Here is a 24,727-nt window from a genome sequence, read left to right as displayed (position 1 = left end):
AGATCTTGAAACTGGGACAGAAATCCCAGCGCCGTACAGCTACGGCGCTCTGATCGGGTGGGCACAGATAGCTGGACCCCTGCTGTATGCGCCAGCATCAGTGAAAACACAGATGCTGGTGCATTAACCCTTGCACTGCCGTGGTCAGCTCTGAGCGCAGCACGTGCGGTATCCTGCTGGGTGCGGGATGTACTTCCTTAGCCATCGTGGCTGCCTTCCGTGTGACTGCGGATCCGCCAAAAAACGAAAGCATTCCGTGTGCCTTCCGCAATTTGCAGAACGGAAGTCCCATTGTAGAAATGCCTATTCTTGTCCGCAAAACGGACAAGAATAGGACATGCTATATTTTTTTTGCGGGGCCACGGAATGGAGCAAAGGATGCGGACAGCACACGGAGTGCTGTCCGCATCTTTTGCGGCCCTATTGAAGTGAATGGGTCGGCACCCGAGCTGCAAAAACTGTGGCCAGGATGCGGTCCCGAATACGGTCGTGTGCATGAGGCCTTAACAAAATTTGTAACATCAGTTTTGAATAATTTGAGGGGTGTAGTTTCTAAAATGGGGTCATTAATGGGTGGTTTCCATTACGTAAGCACCTCAAGATCACTTTATAACTGAATTGGTGGTTAACAAAATGGTTTTGGAAAGCTTGTTGAAAATTTGAAAAATAGCTTCTAAAGTCCTAAAAAAATAATGTAATTTACAAAGTTATGCCAACATAAAGCAGACATATGGGGAATGTTGATTGATAACCATTTTATGAGGTATTACTATCTGTCTTAAAAGTAAAGAAATTCAAATTTAGCAAATTTAGAATTTTTAAACATTTTGGGTAAATTTTTTATTATTTCATAAATAAAGGTAAAATATATTGACTCAAATTTAACACTGTCATGAAGTACAATGTGTCAAGAGAAAACAATCTCAGAATGGCTTGGATAAGTAAAAGCATTCCAAAGATTTTACAACATAAAGTGACACGTCAGATTTGCAAGAATCGGCCTGGGACATACCCTTATTTTCACCCAGGCAGCCCCCCTTAGGCTAGCATCAGAGCATCTCATGCTCCGATGCGCTCCCTTGCCCTGCGCTAAACCACGCAGGGCAAGGTCTCTTTTGTTTTCAATAACACACTGCCGGACGGAAACTTCCGCCCGGCAGTGTGTTCAGTGACGTCACCGACTCTGATGGGCGGGCTAAATCTGGCAGCCCCATGGAGAGCCCCGGTACCTCACCGGATTTCCAAAAAATGCCTTTGCCCTGGCAAAGGAGAGCCTCGGAACATGAACTGCTCCGATGCTCAAGTCAGGGGGGCTGCCGGGGTGAAAATGGAGGTATGTCCGGGTTCAGCTCTAAACCCGGACAACCCCTTTAAGGTGAAAGGGTACTGAGTACACACACATCGGCACCCGCAAATCAGACAGAAGGAGTAACCACCTACATGCTTCATGTGGCATTGCCCGTGACATGTAAGGGGTTAAACGGCCGTTAGAGCAAGAGTGTGGCTCTTTTGTGAGAGCCGAGACCCGTGCAGCATTTATGCTACTTTCACACTAGCGTTAATAATTTCCGGTATTGAGATCCGTCATAGGGTCTCAATACTGGAAAATTCATTGTTAATGGGGACAAAAAGGAACTGAACAGAACTGAATGCTCCAAAATACATGCTGCAGTTTGCTTTCTGTCCTGGGATGCGGAGCAAGAGCCACAATGCAAGTCAATGGGGACGGATCCATTTTCTCTGACACAATAGAAAACAGATCCGTCCTTCATTGACTTTGAATGGAGTTCATGATGGATCCGTCTTGGGTATGTTAAAGATAATACAACCGGATCCATTCATAACAGATACAGATGGATGTAATATCAGTAACGGAAGCATTTTTGCTGAACCCTGCTGGATCCATCACAAAACCGCAAAAAGGCGGCCCAGCCTAAGGCCCCTTAGTGACCGCTGTAAAGAGGCGTATTGGTGGTCACTAGGGTGATTAAACCCAAGATCACTGCATTGGAGCACACACACAGTGGACCACATTTTATTAGCAATGCAGAAATCCAAGTAATTCCAAAGGGTTCACTTACTTTTTCTTGGCACTGTAGTCATAGCTTACTGAAATGCCTAAAAGATGGATCTGATATAGTAGGATTAATTTAACATAATACCTAGGTTGCAATATTTGGTATAAAAGCTAGATGGCTACAGAGAGGATGTCATGTATCTAGTCAAAAATTCCTTTGCTTTGGTTTTCCCACACTAGAGTATCCTGTGTCCAGATGCATACTATGGGGATATATACACTCACCTAAAGAATTATTAGGAACACCATACTAATACGGTGTTGGACCCCCTTTTGCCTTCAGAACTGCCTTAATTCAACGTGGCATTGATTCAACAAGGTGCTGATAGCATTCTTTAGAAATGTTGGCCCATATTGATAGGATAGCATTTTGCAGTTGATGAAGATTTGAGGGCTGCACATCCAGGGCACGAAGCTCCTGTTCCACCACATCCCAAAGATGCTCTATTGGGTTGAGATCTCATTGTCATGTTCAAGAAACCAATTTGAAATGATTCGAGCTTTGTGACATGGTGCATTATCCTGCTGGAAGTAGCCATCAGAGGATGGGTACATGGTTGTCATGAAGGGATGGACATGGTCAGAAACAATGCTCAGGTAGCCAGTGGCATTTAAACGATGGCCAATCTGCACTAAGGGGCCTAATGTGTGCCCAGAAAACATCCCCCACACCATTACACCACCACCATCCTGCACAGTGGTAACAAGGCATGATGGATACATGTTCTCATTCTGTTTACGCCGAATTCGGACTCTACCATTTGAATGTCTCAACAGAAATTGAGACTCATCAGACCAGGCAACATTTTTCCAGTCTTCAACAGTCCAATTTTGGTGAGCTCGTGCAAATTGTAGCCTCTTTTTCCCATTTGTAGTGGAGATGAGTGGTACCCGGTGGGGTCTTCTGCTGTTGTAGCCCACCTTTCTTTCCCATTCTGACATTCAGTTTGGAGTTCAGGAGATTGTCTTGACCAGGACCACAACCCTACATGCATTGAAGCAACTGCCATGTGATTGGTTGACTAGATAATCGCATTAATGAGAAATAGAACAGGTGTTCCTAATAATTCTTTAGGTGAGTGTATATAATCGTTACTTTAGAAGACTTAAAGGTAGGCAGACAATGTCATAGAGCAGCAGCAAATGCTAGCAGAATGCTTGGGTGTATAGGGAGAGGCATTACCGGTAGAAAGAGGGAGGAGCTCATGCCGCTCTACAGAGCACTAGTGAGACCTCATTTGGAGTATTGTGCTCAGTACTGGAGACCATATCTCCAGAAGGATATTGATACTTTAGAGAGAGTTCAGAGAAGAGCTACTAAACTAGTACATTGATTGCAGGACAAACCTTACCAGGAAAGATTAAAGGACCTTAACATGTATAGCTTGGAAGAAAGACGAGACAAAGGAGATATGATAGAAACATTTAAATACATAAAGGGAATCAACAAGGTAAAAGAGGAGAGAATATTTAAAAGAAGAAAAACTGCTACAAGAGGACATAGATTTAAATTAGAGGGGCAAAGGTTTAAAAGTAATATCAGGAAGTATTACTTTACTGAGAGAGTAGTGGGTGCATGGAATAGCCTTCCTGCAGAAGTGGTAGCTGCAAATACAGTGAAGGAGTTTAAGCATGCATGGGATAGGCATAAGGCCATCCTTCATATAAAGACAGGGCCAGGGGCTATCCATAGTATTCAGTATATTGGGCAGACTAGATGGGCCAAATGGTTCTTATCTGCCGACACATTCTATGTTTCTACAACACGGCACAGTCCTATTGGCTCATTTGTATTTTTAGGTTGTGAGGGGAAGACTCGGGTCTTTGCTCAATAAAAGAAGTCTTCAGCTGTTTGAAGAGGAAGACTCAAATACCGCCATGAGTCGTGTCTTCTCATTCTTTTACCCCCTACTCTAAAATGTAAGATTTGGAGCATTGCAAACAATATGTTTAGATCCCTTGTTTAGGAATTATACAAAAATCCTACCATGACAGATCCAATTGCTTCACATTCTGCTGAGGTAGTTGGTAATTAATAGCATCACCGGCTCATTGGGAGGCAAGATTAGTTATTAGAAACCTGGTTGTTAGGCACATCAGTAGCATGCTCTCTCCTAAGGTGGTTTTTAATTAGTGCAGTATATAGCTGGATCCTACTCTCCTTGAAGTCATGTGAGGCCTAATGACACAAGGAGAGGAGTCATTATAGAGTAGGTTCCCATCTGAAAAGAGATCACCTGGCCATGGCACAGAGGATGTTGATCAAAACATATTTGCCAAGTACCTCTCTTCATTTATATAGTGAATATTGCATTAGTAGAATGTATAATCCATATGATCAGTGTTTGCAGAGTGCTGTTGCATTGTGTTTTTGCTTCTGTATATTCTTTCTATAACCACAGCAGACTCTTCACAAAGTAGTACTTCACCCTTCTACTGGTGTATTTCAAAAACAGACACAATGAATGAAAGCTGAATGGTATTTTTTAACAAGTTGACAGAAGAGACGGTGCTCTTTAACCAGCTTTATCTCAACATACTGTACATAATGGAGAAGCCTGGGGCAATACTGCATAGTCTTTACAGCATATACATTAATGGAGAAGCCTGGGGCAATACTGCATAGCGTTTACACCATATTATTATTTATACATCTTAAAGGGCATCGGTCAGCAGACATGTTACATGTGCACTTGGCAGCTGAAGGCCTCTGTGTTGGTCGCATGTTCATATGTGCCCCCATCGGTGAGAAAAATGATGTTTTGCTATATGCAAATGAGCCTCTAGGAGCAACGGGGGCGTTGCCATTACACCTAAAGACTCAGGTCTCTCTGCAATTGCTGCCCCCTCTCCACTTTGATTGACAGGACCTAGCAGGCATGATCACTTTTAGACTTCCTGCCCCTGTCAAAGTGCAGAAGGCGCAGCAGTTGCAGAGAGAGCAGAGCCCCTACGTGTAATGGTAACTCCCCCATTGCTCATAGAGGCTCATTTGCATATATTAAAACTTCATTTTTCTCAGGAAAGCAGGCACATATGAACATGGGACCAACACAGATGCCTTTAGCTGCCAAGCAGGTCAGCCAGTTTCATAGGTACAAGTCTGATGACAGATGCTCTTTAAAGTAACACAATGTCAGTTTTGGTGCATATAATATTTTCCTTACTCTTTCCTTACATGGCAAGGATATCCCTACATTGATACATTCTATTTAATTATTTAAAGGGGGTGTCCCATCAACAGAACTTAAAAGGAATGTCACCCTCCCTGGCTGCTTTGATTGACAGCACCAGGCGGTGGCAAAGCAACAAGGGAGGGGCTGGCCACAGAAAGTAGTGGAGCTTGGGTGAAACAAGAGAAATGGTGATGCCCTTGATGCACCAAATGCCTAATTTGTATATTTAGAAGTATCCTAACTTGGGAATGGAGCCACGGATCAACTAAAGAAAAACAGTGTTTTAATCAGGTGAACTCTAACTATTTGTCTTTACAAAAAGATGGATCGGGAGGTCATTGGTGACAGATCCCCTTTAAGTACAGCACATCTATAAAGTTGAATGAAGCGGCAGTGCACATGAATGACTGCTGCCCCAATCACTCCACCACCTTATTCTTTTCATCGATGGGGGTCCCGGTAGTCATACCCCCTCCCATATCCTGTAGAGGGGGGGAACAGTTCTTGTGTTGGGACAGCCCCTTTAAGCCTTGCATTTGCTCTGCCGCGGCCAGAGTATGTTTGAGCCGCTGCATAGCAGGACAGACCGTCCCGTAGGTCATGTGCAGGTTTTAGGTCATATTTTCTGACTATAGACTTGTAGTCTCAAATCTCAATAAACAAGCTTAATTGGTGGTAACCCTGAGATAAAAGATTTATTAGCGAGAGGTAATCAGGAAACACTTTATAGTACAAAAAATAAAGAAAACAAAATGTAGCTGCAATTATATTTTCTCAACGCTCATTGCTGGACCTCCCCGGCAGACTCATTCTGTTGAGGTTCTTCCTTCAGACCTTCTACACTGCTGAGCTAATGCCATAAGCCTTCTGCTGTAGCTCCCTACCTTCCTATGACGCTCTGATAGTAAAGCACTGGAATACTCAGCATTATAGCAGCCATAGGACCAGCCCACCACAGCAGCTATTAAGCTGCAGGCCGGGATACTTCTTATCTAGATAATTTGTGCAATTTTTGCTCTCTGTTGCAGCCATGGACACATACTACTGCTCAAAGTCAACAAGACAAAGCTGGAGTAGAGCCCAGAATTTGCAAAACCGTAGCAAACTGCTGGACGGGTGCCGTGCCATTCTGAGGCATAAGAGACTGGTCATTTCATTGAGCTGGTTCTGTACTGTAGAGCTGAGCTCACATTGCTATTATGAATGTGCCCTCTTCTCCTGCTGAAGGATAGTATCGCTTTTCCTTTCTTCGTGATGGAGTATTATACATGAACCTCTATAGTTCACTATTGTAAACTCCCTCTGAAAGACACACATAGCCATGAACCCCTTCATTCAAGCACGGTGGTGGAGGTGGTGACCGCTGGTTTGGTGGTGAGATGCTGCACATTGACGTGTTGCTTAATTTCTAAATTTACAGTCAACAGGAGGCAGCAGCAACTCTTCAGTCATTGCCAGCACAACACATGGGACACTGGGCCAGTGCTCCTAGTGAGAGGTATCTCAGACTCCACCCTGGTCACGCTTTCTACGGGTGTCTTTGGGGAACACTGGGAGTGAGGGCATTGTGGGGCCTCCATTAGGAGCAGCTGGGTGTTTGGGATGGATGGAGACACAGACATCTCTGCCCCTGCATGGTGACCCCTGCATAAAAGGATCTGGCGAGAGGCGTGGGGGGTCTGTACAATATGATACAGGCAGATAAAAAGCAGCAATATTTTCAAGTGGGGAGCTTGGGCTCCAGGCGGAGAGAAGCTTCATAAAGACCCTCTTCATCCAGCACTCCTGTGGTGTCCAAGAGGTACTGTGTGACCTGCAAAATACCATCACATCATTGAACAACACTTTATATCAACTGAATCCTATAAAATATTTATAAGGTTTAGAGACATACGGTATATGTTACAGCCATGAAACCTGCACTACGGGATTCACTATATTCTTTTCTTCTTGTCAGATATCTTTCTACTCTTTAGCACACGGCATTTAATCATTTCCTACTCTAAAACTCATTTTATCCATCATAACCTTTACTTCCATACCAATTCCAGGAATGTGGTCAAAGATCCTGGGTCACACAACCCCACCACCTATTTCTAACCCCACAATCCCTTTATATGAATTGTATGGTCAGGAGTTATTCCTACTAAACCTTGTTATTATGGCCACAGACATGAGATGTTTATCAGCAGGATGCATCGGTGTACTGCAGCATCCCAGGAATCTGTCACCACCGTACACCCTTTTTTACTGTTAGCATGGGCCTAAAGTTCTGCTACAAATATACCTTTATGTCAGATCCATGATCTCTAACCCCCAAAAATCATGTTTTAATCGATATGCTAATTAAGTTGAAAAGAGCACAAGGGGCTGTACTTATCCGTTATGGAGCCTAGCCTCGTCCATCACCAGTGAACCCGGCTTTTCCCCACTCTTCTTCTTTACTCCTCCTAGCTGCGGCAACAGGGGTGTAGCTATAGGGGGTGCAGAGGTAGCAGTTGCTACCGGGCCCAGGGGCCTGAGGGGGCCAAGAGACCATTGTGCTGCATAGGACGACACCGGTATTATAGAAAGGGCATATTGGGAGGGCTCTGTCATAGATTTTGCACTGGGGCCCAGAATCTTCAAGTTTCACCTCTGTGCGGCAAAGTCATCATGCTGCCAGATAAAATCTTGCGCAGGCTGCTGGTGCATGCGCAGTTCAGTTAATAAAGATGCTGCACGAGATTTTAGCTGGCAGCATGGTGACATCATCATTGCTGAGAGGAGGAAAGAAGAAGAGTGGGGAGAAGCCTGGCTCACTGGTGATGGACAAGGCTGGGCTCCATAATGGATAAGTACTGCCCCTTGGGCTCTTTTCAACTTAATTAGCATATTGATTATAACATGACATTTGGGGGGTAGAGAACATGGATTTTGACATAAAGGTATATTTACACATGGCTATAGCAGAGCTACAGGGCCATGCACACATAAAAAAAGGGTGTACAGCAGTGACAGATTCCCTTTTAGTGAATAATCCTAGTCAGTACAGTAATATCACAGCAGATATCAGTTGCTCAGCTAGCTTAAATGGGCGTTCAGCTTTTGACAATCCCTTTTTCTGTTATAGCAATTAATGAATGATAAGCAGATCACAAGCGTCCTGTAGCCGGGACCTCCAGTAATCTGTGGTAAGCATTAGGCTGGGTTCACATTGGTGTTACAAACTCTGGCACTCTGATGTGTGTAGTTTTACAGTGAATGGGGATCCGGCGGTGCACGGTGGTATCCCACTATGCTGAATACTGTGAACTTCGGCAGTCTGGTCCTCTGTCGGAATAGACCACTGGAGTTCACAGCGCAGATAAGAACGAGGCCTTACACAGTTTTCACTGGCTGTCCCTAATCCATGAATGTGCCAGGTCATCTAATGTGGTGTGCATTTGTATTCAGACCCCCTGAGTCAATACTTTGTAGGACCACCTTTTGCTGCAAATACAGCTGCAAGTCTTTTGGGGCATGCCTCAACCAGCTTTGCACATCTAAAGGCTTACATTATTGCCTATTTTTGCCGAATAGCTCAAGCTCAGTCATTTTGGATGGAGAGTTTCTGTGAACAGGAATTTTCAAGTCTTGCCACAGATTCTCAATGGGATTTAGGTCTGGACTTTGACTGGGCAATTCTAACACATGAATATGCTTTGATCTAAACTATTCCATTGTAGCTCTGGCTGTACGTTTAGGGTCGTTGTCCTGCTGGAAGGTGAACCTCCTCCCCAGTCTCAAGTCTTTTGCAGCCTCTACCAGATTTTCCTTCAAGATTGCCCTGTATTTAGCTCCATCCATCTTCCCATCAACACTGACCAGCTTCACTGTCCCTGCTGAAGAAAAGCATCCCCACAGCATGCTGCTGCCACCACCATGTTTCACGGTGGGGATGGTGTGTTCAGGTTCATGTGAAGTGTTAGTTTTCCAGCACACATAGCATTTTGCATTTAGGCCAAAAGGTTTAACTTTGGTCTCATCTGATTGAGCACCTTCTTCCACATTTGCTGTGTCAAACTGCAAACTGAACTTATTGCTTGTTTTCTTCTTGCCACTCTTCCATAAAGGCCAGATTAGTTGTCCTGTGGACAGATTCCCCCACCTGAGCTGTGGATCTCTGCAGCTTCTCCAGAGTGACCATGGGCCTCTTGGCTGCTTCTCCAACTAGTGCTCTCCTTGTCTAGGCTGTCAATTTAGGTGGATGGCTATGTCTTGGTAGAATTGAAGTTGTGCCATACCCCCTTCCATTTTCAGATAATGGATTGAACAGTGCTCCATTAGATGTTCAGAGCTTGGGATTTTTTTTTTGTAAGCCAGCTTTACTATTCTACACAACTTTATCCCTGACCTGTCTGGTGTGTTCCTTGGCTTTCATGATGTTGTTTGATCACTAATGTTCATTAACAAACCTCTGAGGCCTTCACAGAACAGCTGTCGTTAGGGCTCATTCAGACGGCCGTATGCTGTCCGCAAAAATGCAGATCATTTTTTTTGAAGATTAGATGCTGTCCCAATAATTTCTATGGGGCCCTTTTCTTCCATTGCACAGCTCAGCAAAAAAAGTCCTATACTTGTCAGTGAAAATCAGGACATGGCACTATTGAAGTCTATGGATCAGCAAAAAAACGGAATGCAATCAGTTTTTTTTGCGGCCATGCTGAACTGCCCCCTCTCCACCTTGATTGACAGGGCCTAGCAGGCATGATCACTTTTAGACTTCCTGCCCCTGTCAAAGTGCAGAAGGCGCAGCAGTTGCAGAGAGAGCAGAGCCCCTACATGTAATGGTATGGATCAGCAAAAAAAAAAAACGCATTTTTGCGGACAGCATAGGGCCATCTAAATGAGCCCTTATACTGAGAATAAATTACACACAGGTGGACTCTATTTACTAATTAGGTGACGTCTGAAGGCAATTGGTCACACTGGATTTTATTCATGGGTATAAGAGTACAGGGGGCTGAATACAAATGCACACCACGCTTTTCAGGTTTTCATTTATGAAAAAAAATTCAAACCATGTATCATTTTCTTTTCATTTCACACATACTTGCCACTTTGTGTTGGTCTATCACATCAAATCCAAATAATATAAATTTAAGTTTGTGGCTGTAACATGAAAAAAATATGGAAAAGTTCCAGGAGTATTAATACTTTTTTAAAGGCACTCTAAATCAATTATATCAAAGTGCTTCCAAGGCTATGAGTACACATTAAAAGCACAGCTTGAGGATAGTGGTTTTACCCCACAGAACAGGGAGTACATATAAAGAGGGTTGAGGCCCTGGAGTGAACTACTACTACTACCTACTATTGCTCTCTATTCATCACAGTCCAATAATGGGTCTAGGATACTGATATACAGAAGTGGATGGGATGAGTAAAGTGCACCTAAAATTGCTGTGGCGGGCTTACTTACCTTAGGCTGATGTTCTATCTTGTAGGACGTCTGCTGAAACTGCCTTATCTCCCGAATTATATGTGAAATCTAGAGTCAAATGAAAAAAAAATAAATAAATCAGATACGCAATAATAAAGCAAACTAATGAAAGGCCAACATGCCTATCAGTAGCCATATATATGAGTACCATGCACAATAGTAGAAATGCAGACAGAAAAAAAAATTCTGTGCATGTACTGTATAACCTCTTCTGGAATAAAATATTTTGTAGTGTTTCAAATAAGAACTTCCTGATTTAGTGAAATAAAGTGAAGAAACATTCCTCTTTCACGTATTGATTCATTCATAAAGCATTATATGTCCTGTCTCTGTATATTACTCACCATCCTCATCTTTGAGAAATTGACCAGGCCGTCCTCTGTGTAATTGGGTGTTCCTTCCTCTATAAACGCCAAATCAGTCAGGTACATCCCCAGGTATGGCACACATGGAGGGTCACAGCTGGTGACGGAAGAGAAAACCGGTGAAATGGTGACAAGACAGCAGGGTGGTGAATTAACAATTCTAGAAAGCTTAGGTAAAAGCTGGTACAGATGCTAATCTCCATTGGCAATTGGCTGCTCTTGCAGTTAGATATTCTGGAAGCAAGCAGGTAGCAGAGGTCTTGCCATGTGTAAACATCAGGATCTTGCCAAGTGGGATAAACAATAACAATTCCTGGGAGAGACACCTGTTAACACCTGAAAGGGAACCTGTCACCTCCAAAAAACATCCCAAGCTGTCAGCAGTACCTGAGAGTAGAGAGCAGCGTGTTTCCGACGATCGTTTTCTTCCTGAAGGCCGATGAAGCAAAAGCTCAGAAAATGTTGTTTTATCCCCTGCCGGCGTGCTTCTCTAGTCATGCTTGAAGTCAAGGGGGTAGCGGTCTCCTTGCTTCAAGTTACGGTAACCGCGCCCCCTTCCCTGCCCCTTCGCTGTGACTGACAGCACTTATGCACGAGAGTTCGGCTGCCTAATAGCCGGCTGTCAGTCACAGCCGCTGCCCCCTTGACTTCAAGCATGACTAGAAAATCATGTGGGCAGGGGATAAAAAAACGTTTTCTGAGCTTTTGCTTCATCGACCTTCAGGAAGAAAACTATCATTGGAAACACACTGTTGGCTACTCTCGGGTACTTCTGGTGGCTTGGGATGGTTTTTGGAGGTGACAGGTTCCCTTTAAGGGCCATTTTTCACCTTAAGGAACAGGCCGTTTTTTGGATACTTGACATGTGTCACTTTATGTGGTAATAACTTCAGAATGCTGTTACTTATCCAAACCATTCTGAGACTGTTTTCTCGCAACACATTGTAGTTCATGATAGTGAAACATTTTTGTCAATATAATTCACCTTTATTTATAAAAAAATCCCAAATTTACAGAAAATTTGGAAAAATTAGCAATTTTCTAAATTTTTATTTATCTGCTTTTAAGGCAGATAGTGATACATCATAAGAGTTATTGCTTTACATTTCCCATATGTCCACTTTCATGTTCGCATCATTTTGTAAATGTAATTTTATTTTTTAGGATTTTACAAGGCTTAGAATTTTTGAAAATTTCCTAAACCCACTTTTTTAAGGACCACTTCAATTCTAAAGTCACTTTGTGGGGCGTACATAGTGGAAACCACCCCCATAAATGACCCCATTGTAGAAACTACACCCCTCAAGTTATTCAAAACTGATTTTACTAACTTTGATAACCCTTTAGGTGTTCCACAAGAATTAGAGGAAAAAAAAGAGATTACATTTTAAAATTTCACTTTTTTGGCAGATTTTCCATTTCAATTCATTTTTTCCTGTAAGACATCAAGGGCTAACAGCCAAATAAAACTCAATATTTTTTACCCTGATTCTGCAGTTTACAGAAACACCCCACATGTGGTGGTAAACTGCTGTACGGGTACACGGCAGGGCGCAGAAGGAAAGGAGCGCCATATGGAATTTGGAGGGCAGATTTCACTGGGATAACTTTAAAGGGAGTATGTCACCACAGTATGCCATTATACACTGCTTACATGGTACTGTAGCATAATGATACCTGTCTCCTTTTGTTTTGATGTTCACCAAAGGAAAAAACGCAGTTTTATTCATATGTAAATGAGGGCCGCAAGTGCCCTAGGGGCGGCGTTCGGGCTCTAAGTACCCAGGCCGCTGATCCTTCTTTTCACATAACCCCTCCCCAGCCTGTTGTCTGAGAGTGATAGCTTTTTTTATTTTTGTCTGTCTTAGGTAGGGTTAAATTTTTTGCGAGATGAGGTGACTGTTTGATTGGTACTATTTTGGGGGGCATACGCCTTTTTGATTGCTTGCGGTTGCAATTTTTGTGATGTAGGGTGACAAAAATAGCAATTTTTTTTACACCGTTTTTTTTTTTTTTACGTGTTCATCTGAGGGGTTAGGTCATGTGATATTTTTATATACAGACGTGGCGATACCTAATATGTATATTATTTTTATGTATTTCACTTTAGTGTCTCCATGTTCTGAGAGCTATAGTTTTCTTATTTTTTTTTTTTTTGGGGGGGGGAAATGTCTTAGGTAGGGGCTCATTTTTTGCGGGATGAGGTGATGGTTTTATTCATACCATTTCTGGGACATACACCTTTTTGATCGCTTGGTGTTGCACTTTTTGTGATGTAAGGTGACAAAAATGGCTTTTTTTACACCGTTTTTAAAATTATTTTTTATGGTGTTTATCGAATCATGTGATATATTTATAGAGCCGGTTATTACAGACGAGGCGATACCAATTTTTAGTTATTTTTTCGTTTTTTTTAATAAAAAAATAAGGGGAAAGGGCTTTTTTTTTTTTTACTTTAGTAACTTTATTAATTTTATTAAAACCACATTTTTTTTAAACTTTTTTTTCTTTACTTTATTTCTGATGTTCACTTTTGTGGGTCTGATCCCCTCTGCAATGCATTACAAGACATCTGTATTGTAACGCATTGCCTGTTCGTGTATTACACTGAGTCATACACTAACAGGTTGCTTAGGAGACCCAGCCTGTGGCTGGATCTCCTCGTCACCCGTATAAGGCAGGTCCCGATGCCGTGCAAGGCATTGGGCAGACTCTGCACGGCATTGGGCTGCCTTCTGACACATCGAGTCCCCACCACAGCAGCGCGGGGACTCGATGCGCTCCCTCACCCGACACAAACCCCTTCTATGTCGCGGTCAGCGCGGACCGCGGCATAGAAGGGGTTAATCTGCCAGCATCGGCTTTTATAGCGATGCCGGCGGATACAGCAGGGGCTCGGCTACCAGGGACTGCTAGGCCACTGCAGTGATCGCGCGTGCTCCGGTTCCCGCCGGATCACCATGAAGTACTATTACGTCAAATTGCGGGAACGCAGTGGCTTCCATGACGTAATAGTACGTCATGTGTCTAAAAGGGGTTAAGGGGTTTAAAGGGATGTTCCAGTTTCAGCAAATAAATGTTGTTCTTTATGTAATGAAAAGTTTCTCATGGGTTTCAACACCTCTGCTTGCTGACATTCACTAGGAACCTTCTTTGTTTATGTCTGGAGGAAAAAAATTGGGGAAATTAATCATGAGGGTAATATTTGAAGTCAGTTTTCCTTGAGTCCACCTTGGCCTACTTAGCACTAAACTTATCAAACGGCAAATGCTGCCTAATTTGAAGAATCTTTAACCCTAACCCTAAGTTCACACTTGAGCGTTTTACAGCGCGTTCCTACGCGCTGTAAAACGCGCAACACATGAAAACCAATGCTTCCCTATGGGGCTGGTTCACATTTTCGCGTTTTACAGCGCGTTTGAACGCGCTGTAAAACGCCCGACGCTCAAACAAGTACAGGAGCTTTTTTTGGCACGTTTGGGCCATAGACTCTTTGGACAACACTGCTGTCAATCACCCAAACGCGCGTCAAACGCGCGTTCACTATTACAAAAAACACGCATAAAAACGCGCGACAAAAACGCGCATAGAAACGCGCGTTTGAGAAACGCTTACCCTAAGTTCACACCTGAGCGTTTTACAGCGCGTTCAAACGCGCTGTAAAACGCTCAACACGTGAAAACCAATGCTTCCCTATGGCCCTGGTTCACACTTGAGCGTTTTACAGCGCGTTTGAACGCGCTGTAAAACGCCCGACGCATAAACAAGTTCTTAAACTTTTTTTGGGGCGTTTGTCGCGCGTTTTGGCCATAGACTCATTGGACAACACTGCAGTCAATCACACAAACGCGCGTTTGACGCGCGTTTACTATTGCAAAAAACGCGCATAAAAACGCGCGACAAATACGCGCGTAAAACGCGCATCTCAGAAACGCTCAGGTGTGAACCCAGGGTTAGGTGTGAAACCAGGGTAACACTGGGTTCACACCTGAGCGTTCTGAAAGGAGCGCTCTGTATGCGCGATTGTACGGGCGTTTACAATCGCGCATACAGAGACAAGCGAACGCCCATTGTCGTGCGTTCCCGAAAGTCTATGTACGGGAACGCGCGACAAAACGCCCCAAAGAATCTCAAGAACTTTTTTGAGCGTAGGGCGTTTTTCAGCGCGTTCAAACGCGCTGTAAAACGCTCAAGTGTGAACCAGGGCCATAGGGAAGCATTGGTTTTCATGTGTTGAGCGTTTTACAGCGCGTTTGAACGCGCTGTAAAAACGCTCACACTGGGTTCACACCTGAGCGTTTTACAGCGCGTTCAAACGCGCTGTAAAACGCTCAACACATGAAAACCAATGCTTCCCTATGGCCCTGGTTCACACTTGAGCATTTTACAGCGCGTTTGAACACGCTGAAAAACGCCCTACACTCAAAAAAAGTTCTTGAGCTTCTTTGGGGCGTTTTGTCGCGCGTTACCGTACATAGACTTTCGGGAACGCGCGACAATGGGCGTTCGATTGTCTCTGTATGCGCGATTGTAAACGCCGGTACAATCCCGCATACAGAGCGCTCCTTTCAGAACGACTTGTTTTGTGACACTTTTAAAAAGTTCCAGTGATAAATCTGGACTGAAACCAATTAACATAGCTAACCACAACCACTTTCCTGTCTACTTTTTAAAACTGCAGTGAGTGGTGTAAAAAAAAAAAAAAAAAAAAAGTCAACATTTTTTATTTATCCCCCCCCCAATGCCCTATTGTGCAACTTTTTGAAGACTGCATTCTGGAGTGTAGTGCATAATAAATTCATGTGAGGAGCCTAGAGGTAGGTGAAGGAGTGAGTACAGTTACTCTACAGCTTGTCTTGTAAAAAATAAAGGTTTCTATTGAATGCCAGCAAGCAGGGATCTTAGAAACTGTGAGGAATTGACACCAAAATTATATTGGAAAATTGTATCACTAATCATTATACAAATAATAGTTGCTGAAACAATAATAACCCTTTAAATAGGAAATACTAGCTTTAAGCTGCATAATAAAAGTTACTCCATGAAGGGTCTCTTCTATTGCACATGTGCTCTATTTAGAAGCTATTACAAAAAATCTTGCTGTTTTTAACCCAGTTACCTTTCAGGTGAGCATCCAACTACCTAAGGCCGCATGCACACAACCGTAGTTTCATTCCGAATTTTTGCTGATCCATTCACTTCAATGGGGCCGCAAAAGATGCAGACAGTACACCGTGTGCCATCTGCATCCATATGTCCGTTCCGTGGCACCCGCAAAAAAATAGAACATGTCCTATTCTTGTCCATTTTGTGGACAAGAATAGGCAGTTTTACCAGGGTGCAGGACATACCGATCAGGAAAATGCACATGGCTGGTATCTGTGTTTTGCGGACTGCAAAAACAGCTATGGCCGTGTGCATGAGCCCTAAAAGAAAGAGAAAAAAAAATCTTACTTCTTCAAGGCCTCTCTCAGATTCTTAAATCGCCCTTCTGAAGAAACCAACTTCTGAAGCCGGTCAATTAAGGTCTTTGTCTATCAATAATAAATACTAAAGGTTAGAATAGATATAATTAGATTATTCATGATAAAATCGGCACAAATGCATCTTACAAGGTAAATATGTTACAGTACAATTTGCATATCTAATCTGGCATTGTGAAAAATAGCTTGCATGCTGATTGCCTGATGATAACGCCTTGGCTATAGGGAGGTTGGTAGGTCATCAGTGAGCAAAGCCAAGTGGAGCTCAAACTAGTTAGGCCTGTATTACACCAACAGATTATCTGACTACTATCTGTCCAATCAGACCAATAGTTGGTGTGCATAACAAAAGATCTGTGTGTGTAATTGGCCATCTGACCAATGATTGGTTAGAAAATCTGTCAGATAATCTGCTGGTGTAACACAGGCCTTAGGTTCTCTTTTTTTAAACCAGGTAATTCAGTCTACCACTATATCCCTGTAACTATAAATTTTGGTAAAAGTGGCTTAATGGCACACCCGCTGGCATCCACCAGCCCCCAGCTATGATTCTGTCCCTAGCGTGTCACCATGAGGTACTGTGCAGTGAAATTTAAAGGGGTTGTCTGGGAATTTGGTCTAATTAGGGCATGATGTTAAACTGTGGAGGGAAGCTCTTTTACATAGGACACCCTCCCTCGCTCGCTCCCCAGTATCGCCGTCTCCGCTGCTTCTTTTCCTGCTCTGCTGCACTGACTATATGCAACTGAACAGGGAAAGAAGCGGACCACAACTGGCCGGGAATCCGGGTGGAAAGGCCTGCAGCAGTGACAGCGGCATCGGGTGAACGAGGGTGAGTCCTATGAAAAAGAGCTTCCCTCCACAGGTTAGCCCCATGCCCTAATTAGACCAAATGCCCATAGAGAACCCATTTAAGCAGCTAGGAGTACTGGATCTGAAGAGAACAATGTGAAGACAAAGCAGAGAGGAGCTGGGGAGTAATTTTTGTATTTCAATACCCTGTCCATGCTGCATTGTCTTCCACTGAGGCTCAATGCTAAACATTTTTAAAATTCTGACACCTTGGTGGACCCAGTTTTGCCAGATGATAAGAATTTCACTGTATTACCTGTTTAGACACTTTGATCCAGGTCCTCTTGAGCCGGAATATAGCACTGCGATTCAGTGATGATGTAATCTCCAGAACAGCATTGTAATTGTGCAGACACCGACAAATATCAGCCACTGCCACCCACTTCTCAATGGTACATCCTCGCACGGCTGGCTCTTCACTCCGAAGGATCTCCGTGGCAATCAGATTACTCATCTAACACATCCCATAAACATGGTTACTGTAGTTTTAAGATCTGGTGTTTCTGATGCTTGATGTTATTAGGCACTTAATTACAGTTACGGTAATACTAATACAATTGAATAATATAGTAATCATTAAATTCTACAAGGCTAAGGGAATGTGTCATCTGAAAATGACCTATTGCTTAAATCACATTTTTATATTAATTTTTATATTTATTTTTGGTCTATATTTAAAAAAAATGTATACACCGTATTTTTCACTATATAAGATGCACCTGATGATAGGACACACCTAGGTTTTAGAGCAGTAAAAAAATATGAAAAATATCTTTCATCAGACCCCCAAACTAGACCCTCAATCTTCAACAGACTTCAAAACAGACCCTCATATCAGACTTCGGATCAGACCCCCACATCAATCCTCAGATCAGACCCCCACATCAAACCTCAGATCAGACCCCCACATCAAACCTCAGATCAGACCCCCACATCAAACCTCAGATCAGACCCCCACATCAAACCTCAGATCAGACCCCCACATCAAACCTCAGATCAGACCCCCACATCAAACCTCAGATCAGACCCCCACATCAAACCTCAGATCAGACCCCCACATCAAACCTCAGATCAGACTTCCACATCAAACCTCAGATCAGACTTCCACATCAAACCTCAGATCGGACCCCCACATCAAACCTCAGATCAGACTTCCACATCAAACCTCAGATCAGACTTCCACATCAAACCTCAGATCGGACCCCCACATCAAACCTCAGAGAGGAGAATGTGTCTTATAAAGTGAAAATACCATAATCCTGTAATTTTCCGATCGATGGGGGATTTCCCTATGGGGAAAAGCTTTTGCACAACAAAAAATTGCAATACAGGATTTTTCCACAACTTACCATAGAGCTCTAACCCTTATGACACTATTGGCAGTTGATAAGAGATCATAGAAGGTTACATTACTTGTTATATACTATATACTGACATTATAACAGATCCCCCAATTATCAGTACTGGGCAGACACTATAACTGGTATTTATCCATCTGACATCTATGGTATAAAACAGATGGGCAGCAATTCACCATTAAATCCACAGACACATTGTAGCTCACCACTGACTTACATGGTTGAAGTGTTTGCTTGTGCCCATGATATAGGGCGTCCTCTCATTCTTGTCGGCTTTCATCCAGCCCTGGCCAAAAAACTCTCTGTAGGAAACACAACAGCAACATGATTAAAGGGGTTCCCCGGGATTTTTATGTTGATAGCCTATATTTTATGTCACTGAGAGTTACATTACTTTATATATTAATATAATGTATATTGTTTTAGGACTTTCTATATAGAGATTTATATATCATAAGAATCAATAATTCATCCCCACATCATCTTTTATCCAGAATTACCGTACATGTTCCCATTGGTGCATACTAACACGCCATTTATTAGCACCTTCAATTAATCTATTTATATACCCATATATATTTATTAGGAATGATCATTACCAGCATTTGTGTATTTTAGCCAACATTAAGATAATTTTTTTGCCTTGCGCCTCCTTCCTTTAATTTTAGTACATCTTTGGTTACAGCGGTCCGTTCCCCGGCATATCGAGGAGGGTTCACTGCTCGCTATACCTCTATTCTTATTTTCCCTACTTGCCCCTATAATTCCGCATGGCGGGTTATCTGCCTATTGCTAAAACAGTCCCCTATCACAGCCAATCCCACTCCATACTTTCCAGATGACTTATTTGAAACACAAGAATACCCTGCCTGTTTATAATTATATAATTTATAATACTGTTTATTATTACTTAGTATCTTTGTTGCCATCCACTGCTACTAAGTTAAAACATTTATCACATGCACAATTAAAACCTCGGCACGTGAGGCATCTTCGTTGACCAGGCAATGTCCGCTCACAGGCCTTACATTCACAGTAAGGAATATTATCAAAGATTACATGGAAATTTTATAATACAGAAAAGCACCTGCCTCTCCACAGTAAGATACACAAATACAGGTTGATTGCTGCCATTACAATGACTGATGGTGGCTAGAGTATATGGAGTAAGCTATACTATGTAATGGTATTTTAGAAGTTGGGCTGACTTACTCATATGGAATCTTCTTGAAGATCAGATGATCTAGTAACGTTAGTTGTTCTGCAGTCTCCAGAGCAGAGAGGGACTCGAATGGCTCCACAGGAGTGCTCAACACCTACAAAGTATAAGCACCTAGAGACATCAACAGAACTTCATATCTGTAATCAATCTCATTAGAAGTTGTTTTCAATACACCGAGATTTACACAAGGATTACGCCATAACATATAGGCTCTTGTAGACTTATCCACTGGCTGACAAGTTTCAAAGTCACAATCAACAATAAACTATCAATCGTCTTCATAATACTGAAAATCTGTTTTGAGAGTATGAGGACCTGTGAACCTACTAGTTGTAGTCCTAAAGGAGTTTTCTGGGATTACTATGATTTTATAAGCTTACCTCATGTACATCTTCGGCTACGCTTCCGTTGCTGATAATACAAACATCTGCATCCGTTATGAACTGATCCGGTTGTATTATCTTTAACATTGCCAAGACGGATCCGTCATTAACTCCATTGAAGTCAATGGGGAACGGATCTGTTTTCTATTGTGTCGTGTCAGAGAAAACTGATCCGTCCCCATTGACTTGCATTGGGGGTCATCACGGATCCGTCTTGCTCCGCATACCAGGACGGAAAGCAAACTACAACATGTTGCGGTTTGCTCTCCGGTATGGGAATGCAACTAAACGGAACAGAATGCATTTTGGAGCAATGCATCATTGACAATGATGGATCTCAATACCGGAAAACTAAAATGCTAGTATGAAAGTAGCCTTCCAATGTTTGTTTTTTGTTTTTTTGGACTCTTGTTTCTTTCCATCCTGTGTGTAGCACTTCCTGTTGCTGTATCCAACCAAACCCATGATGCACTTGTCCTTTCTCTGCCACCCAGCTACAGAACCGCCCCTAACACCCAGCTAGTTAATAGCTCCTCCCACCAGCTAGTTACATAGCCCCTCCCCTATCACTGCACCTGTTGCTGCTTTGACACACCAATAGACATAATATCACAGGAAATAAAAAAAAGAGCTGCATGGACAAGGACCGATCCCTGCTGCTGTAGGCCGCTGCCCCGCTTCTCTGGCTGAGGCGGGTCACTGCTGCAGACTCGAGCAATCACTGGCTGAGGCGGGTCACTGCTGCAGACTCGAGCAATCACTGGCTGAGGCGGGTCACTGCTGCAGACTCGGGCAATCACTGGCTGAGGCGGGTCACTGCTGCAGACTCGGGCAATCACTGGCTGTGGCGGATCACTGCTGCAGACTCGAGCAATCACTGGCTGAGGCGGGTCACTGCTGCAGACTCGAGCAATCACTGGCTGAGGCGGGTCACTGCTGCAGACTCGGGGAATCACTGGCTGAGGCGGATCACTGCTGCAGACTCGAGCAATCAATGGCTGAGGCGGGTCACTGCTGCAGACTCGGGCAATCCCCGGCTGAGGCGGGTCACTGCTGCAGACTCGGGGAATCACTGGCTGAGGCGGATCACTGCTGCAGACTCGAGCAATCAATGGCTGAGGCGGGTCACTGCTGCAGACTCGGGCAATCACTGGCTGAGGCGGATCACTGCTGCAGACTCGAGCAATCAATGGCTGAGGGGGGTCACTGCTGCAGACTCGGGCAATCACTGGCTGAGGCGGGTCACTGCTGCAGACTCGGGCAATCACTAGCTGAGGCGGGTCACTGCTGCAGACTCGGGCAATCACTGGGTGAGGCGGATCACTGCTGCAGACTCGGGCAATCACTGGCTGAGGCGGGTCACTGCTGCAGACTCGGGCAATCACTAGCTGAGGCGGGTCACTGCTGCAGACTCGGGCAATCACTGGGTGAGGCGGGTCACTGCTGCAGACTCGGGCAATCACTGGGTGAGGCGGATCACTGCTGCAGACTCGAGCAATCAATGGCTGAGGCGGGTCACTGCTGCAGACTCGGGCAATCACTGGCTGAGGGGGGTCACTGCTGCAGACTCGGGCAATCACTGGCTGAGGGGGGGTCACTGCTGCAGACTCGGGCAATCACTGGCTGAGGCAGATCACTGCTGCAGACTCGAGCAATCACCGGCTGAGGAGGGTCACTGATGAAGACTCAGGCAATCACTTGCAGAGGTGGGTCACTGCTGCAGACTCAGGCAATCACTTGCAGAGGTGGGCCACTGCCAAGGAACAGGGAGTGGAGAGAAGGGAGGACCACAGCAGTGGCCTAGCAGTAGCGTGGGATTGGTAAGGTAAGTACTGGTTGTTAGCTATTAACCCCATTTTTAAATTGAAATTATGCTCTTCGAATACCCCTATAAGCTTAATTTCTTTAGCTTTATGTTTTATTCTTCTCTCTTTCTCCTACTCCATCATCGGGCTGTTCTCGGAACTGCCTGCTCCCGGTGATCGCATGTGTTTCAGAGCGTCTCCCGGGGCAGGCACAGGTACGGACTTACCTCTGCATCGCCGGACTTGGGAGTGAAGATGGCAGATCGCATGTGTTCGTCGGCGAACACTGCGAACTGGCCATCACTGGTTAAGGCCTCTGTCACACGACTGTATGGATTTTTCAGTGTTTTGCAGTCAGTTTTAAACGAATCCGTTGTTTCAGTTTTTTATTTCTGTTGTGTTTACGTTTCCCCGTTCCGTTTTTGCGTATGGCATATAAAATATACAGTAATTACATAGAAAAAATTGGGCTGGGCATAACATTTTCAATAGATGGTTCCGCAAAAACTGAATGGATACAGAAGACTTACGGATGCATTTCAGTATGTGTTCCATTTTTTTTGTGGACCCATTGACTTGAATGGAGCCACAGAACGTGATCTGCGGGCAATAATAGGACATGTTCTATCTTTCAATGGAACGGATATCCGGAAACAAAATACATATGGAGTACATTCCGTTTTTTTTGTGGAACCATTGAAATGAACGGTTCATATACGGAACCATATATGGAATGCAAAAAACGGCCCGTAAACGAAAAAAAAAATATATAAACGCTTGTGTGAAAGAGGCCTAAAAAGGTTGTTGAGGGTTAGAACTCTTGTCCATGGGTTATGTCTGGTATTGCAGCTTGGCCTCACTGGAGTTAGTGGGGCAGACGTGCAATACTGCACACAACCTCCGGACAGGGGTGGTTCTGCTTTTCTAATCCTGGACAACCCCTTTATAAGACCTAACTAAAATAAAGCAGAAAAAAATCAAGTGTTATATGTGGGTGACTGCTGGGTGGGGCTGAAGAAGACCCAGTGGTCATGGTCCACATTAGTACTAATGACAAAGTCAGTAGGAAGATCCTTAAAAATGATTTTAGAGAACTAGGGGAGAGGCTCAAGTCCAAGACCTCCAAGGTAGTGTTTTCAGAAATACTACCAGTGCCACAGGCATCACTAGAAAGACTGCGGGAGTTTAGGGGGTTAAATAACTGAATTAGAAACTGCAGGAAGGAAGGGTTTGGGTTCATAGAGAACTGGGCCGACGTCTCAGCTACAGGCTCTACACAGTATGGACAGGCGGCACCTTAATGGGGAGGGTGCTGCTCTGCTGGGGGAAGGAATGATTAGGTGGAGGAGCTTTTAAACTAGGATCTGTGAGGAGGGAGGTTAATAATACAAAAATGGGGGTAGATAGAGCAGAGAGTTGGATACAGGAGTGGGCTGAGGACAGTACTTAACTCAGAGGCATCCCCAGGATCATGGACAGAGAAGTAATGACCTGTATGTTTGTGAATGATTATAAGAGCCTCCCTAGCTGGCCTGCTATTGGCTGCTCTGCCCCGTCCCCAGATATTTTCATCCGCCCAACAGGGAGATGCAGCGCGGCCGTGCAGGTATCCGGAGCGATGCGGGTGCCAGGGAGCAGGTAAGTATAATTCAGAATTTGGGGGGGTAATTTTAGATATTGGATAACCCCTTTAATACAAGTATAAAATAATATGCTATGGCAAATTCTCATCATATATTCCATTTTGAAGGCAGAAATGATAGAGCATGGCATCTGTAAGGCTTTGCAAGTAACACCAGACACACACGAGTCAACTTGCAGCGTGTCTGTGCGAGGTCCGGTTCTGAACGCCACTCCTCTGACAGGATCATCAGCATTAGGCCTCATGCACACGACTGTTTTTTTTTTGCGGTCCGCAAAACGGATTTCCGTTGTTCCGTGATCTATGACCGTTTTTTCTTCCGTGGGTCTTCCTTGATTTTTGGAGGATCCACGGACATGAAAAGTAAAAAAAAAAACTAAGTCAAGTTTGCATTGAAAATGATAGGAAAAACGGACACGGATCACGGACACGGATCACGGACGCGGATGACTATCTTGTGTGCATCCGTGATTTTTCACGGACCCGTTGACTTGAATGGGTCCGTGAACCGTTGTCAGTGAAAAAAATAGGACAGGTCATATTTTTTTCACGGACTGGAAAAACGGATCACGGACACGGAAGCCAAACGGTGCATTTTCCGATTTTTCCACGGACCCATTGAAAGTCAATGGGTCCACAAAAAAAAACTGAAAACGGAACAACGGCCGCGGATGCACACAACGGTCGTGTGCATGAGACCTCATACTGATTTATAATGCTGTGTGACCCTTAGGCCCCTTGCAGATGAGCTTGAGCGGAATAGGTCCGGATGCGTTGCGGATGCGTACAGTGAAAAATGCGTGATTTCGCAAGCAAGTTCATTCAGTTTTGTCTGCAATCGTGTTCAATTGTTCAGTTTTTATCGTGCGGGTGCAATGCGATTTAATGCGTTTTACACAT

The 24,727-nt window shown here is 43.9% G+C and overlaps 1 protein-coding gene across 1 annotated transcript in view; it reads right to left on the bottom strand.

Moving 5' to 3' along the window:
• Nucleotides 1–6,126: 6,126 nt before the first annotated feature.
• RASGRF1 (Ras protein specific guanine nucleotide releasing factor 1) overlaps nucleotides 6,127–24,727 on the bottom strand; it is an 88,609-nt gene continuing 70,008 nt past the window's right edge. The window contains exons 21-27 of the mRNA XM_044283133.1: nucleotides 19,988–20,091; nucleotides 18,993–19,077; nucleotides 17,674–17,871; nucleotides 16,537–16,616; nucleotides 11,062–11,179; nucleotides 10,697–10,765; nucleotides 6,127–7,066 (exon numbers count right to left, since the gene is read on the bottom strand). Of these exons, the coding sequence (XP_044139068.1) occupies nucleotides 6,974–7,066; nucleotides 10,697–10,765; nucleotides 11,062–11,179; nucleotides 16,537–16,616; nucleotides 17,674–17,871; nucleotides 18,993–19,077; nucleotides 19,988–20,091 (747 nt within the window). The 3' untranslated portion in view covers nucleotides 6,127–6,973. The remainder of the gene's footprint in view (nucleotides 7,067–10,696; nucleotides 10,766–11,061; nucleotides 11,180–16,536; nucleotides 16,617–17,673; nucleotides 17,872–18,992; nucleotides 19,078–19,987; nucleotides 20,092–24,727) is intronic.

Source organism: Bufo gargarizans, chromosome 2, assembly GCF_014858855.1.
Source record: "Bufo gargarizans isolate SCDJY-AF-19 chromosome 2, ASM1485885v1, whole genome shotgun sequence".
NCBI lineage: Eukaryota > Metazoa > Chordata > Amphibia > Anura > Bufonidae > Bufo > Bufo gargarizans.
This window is presented reverse-complemented; position numbering and strand designations above follow the sequence as displayed.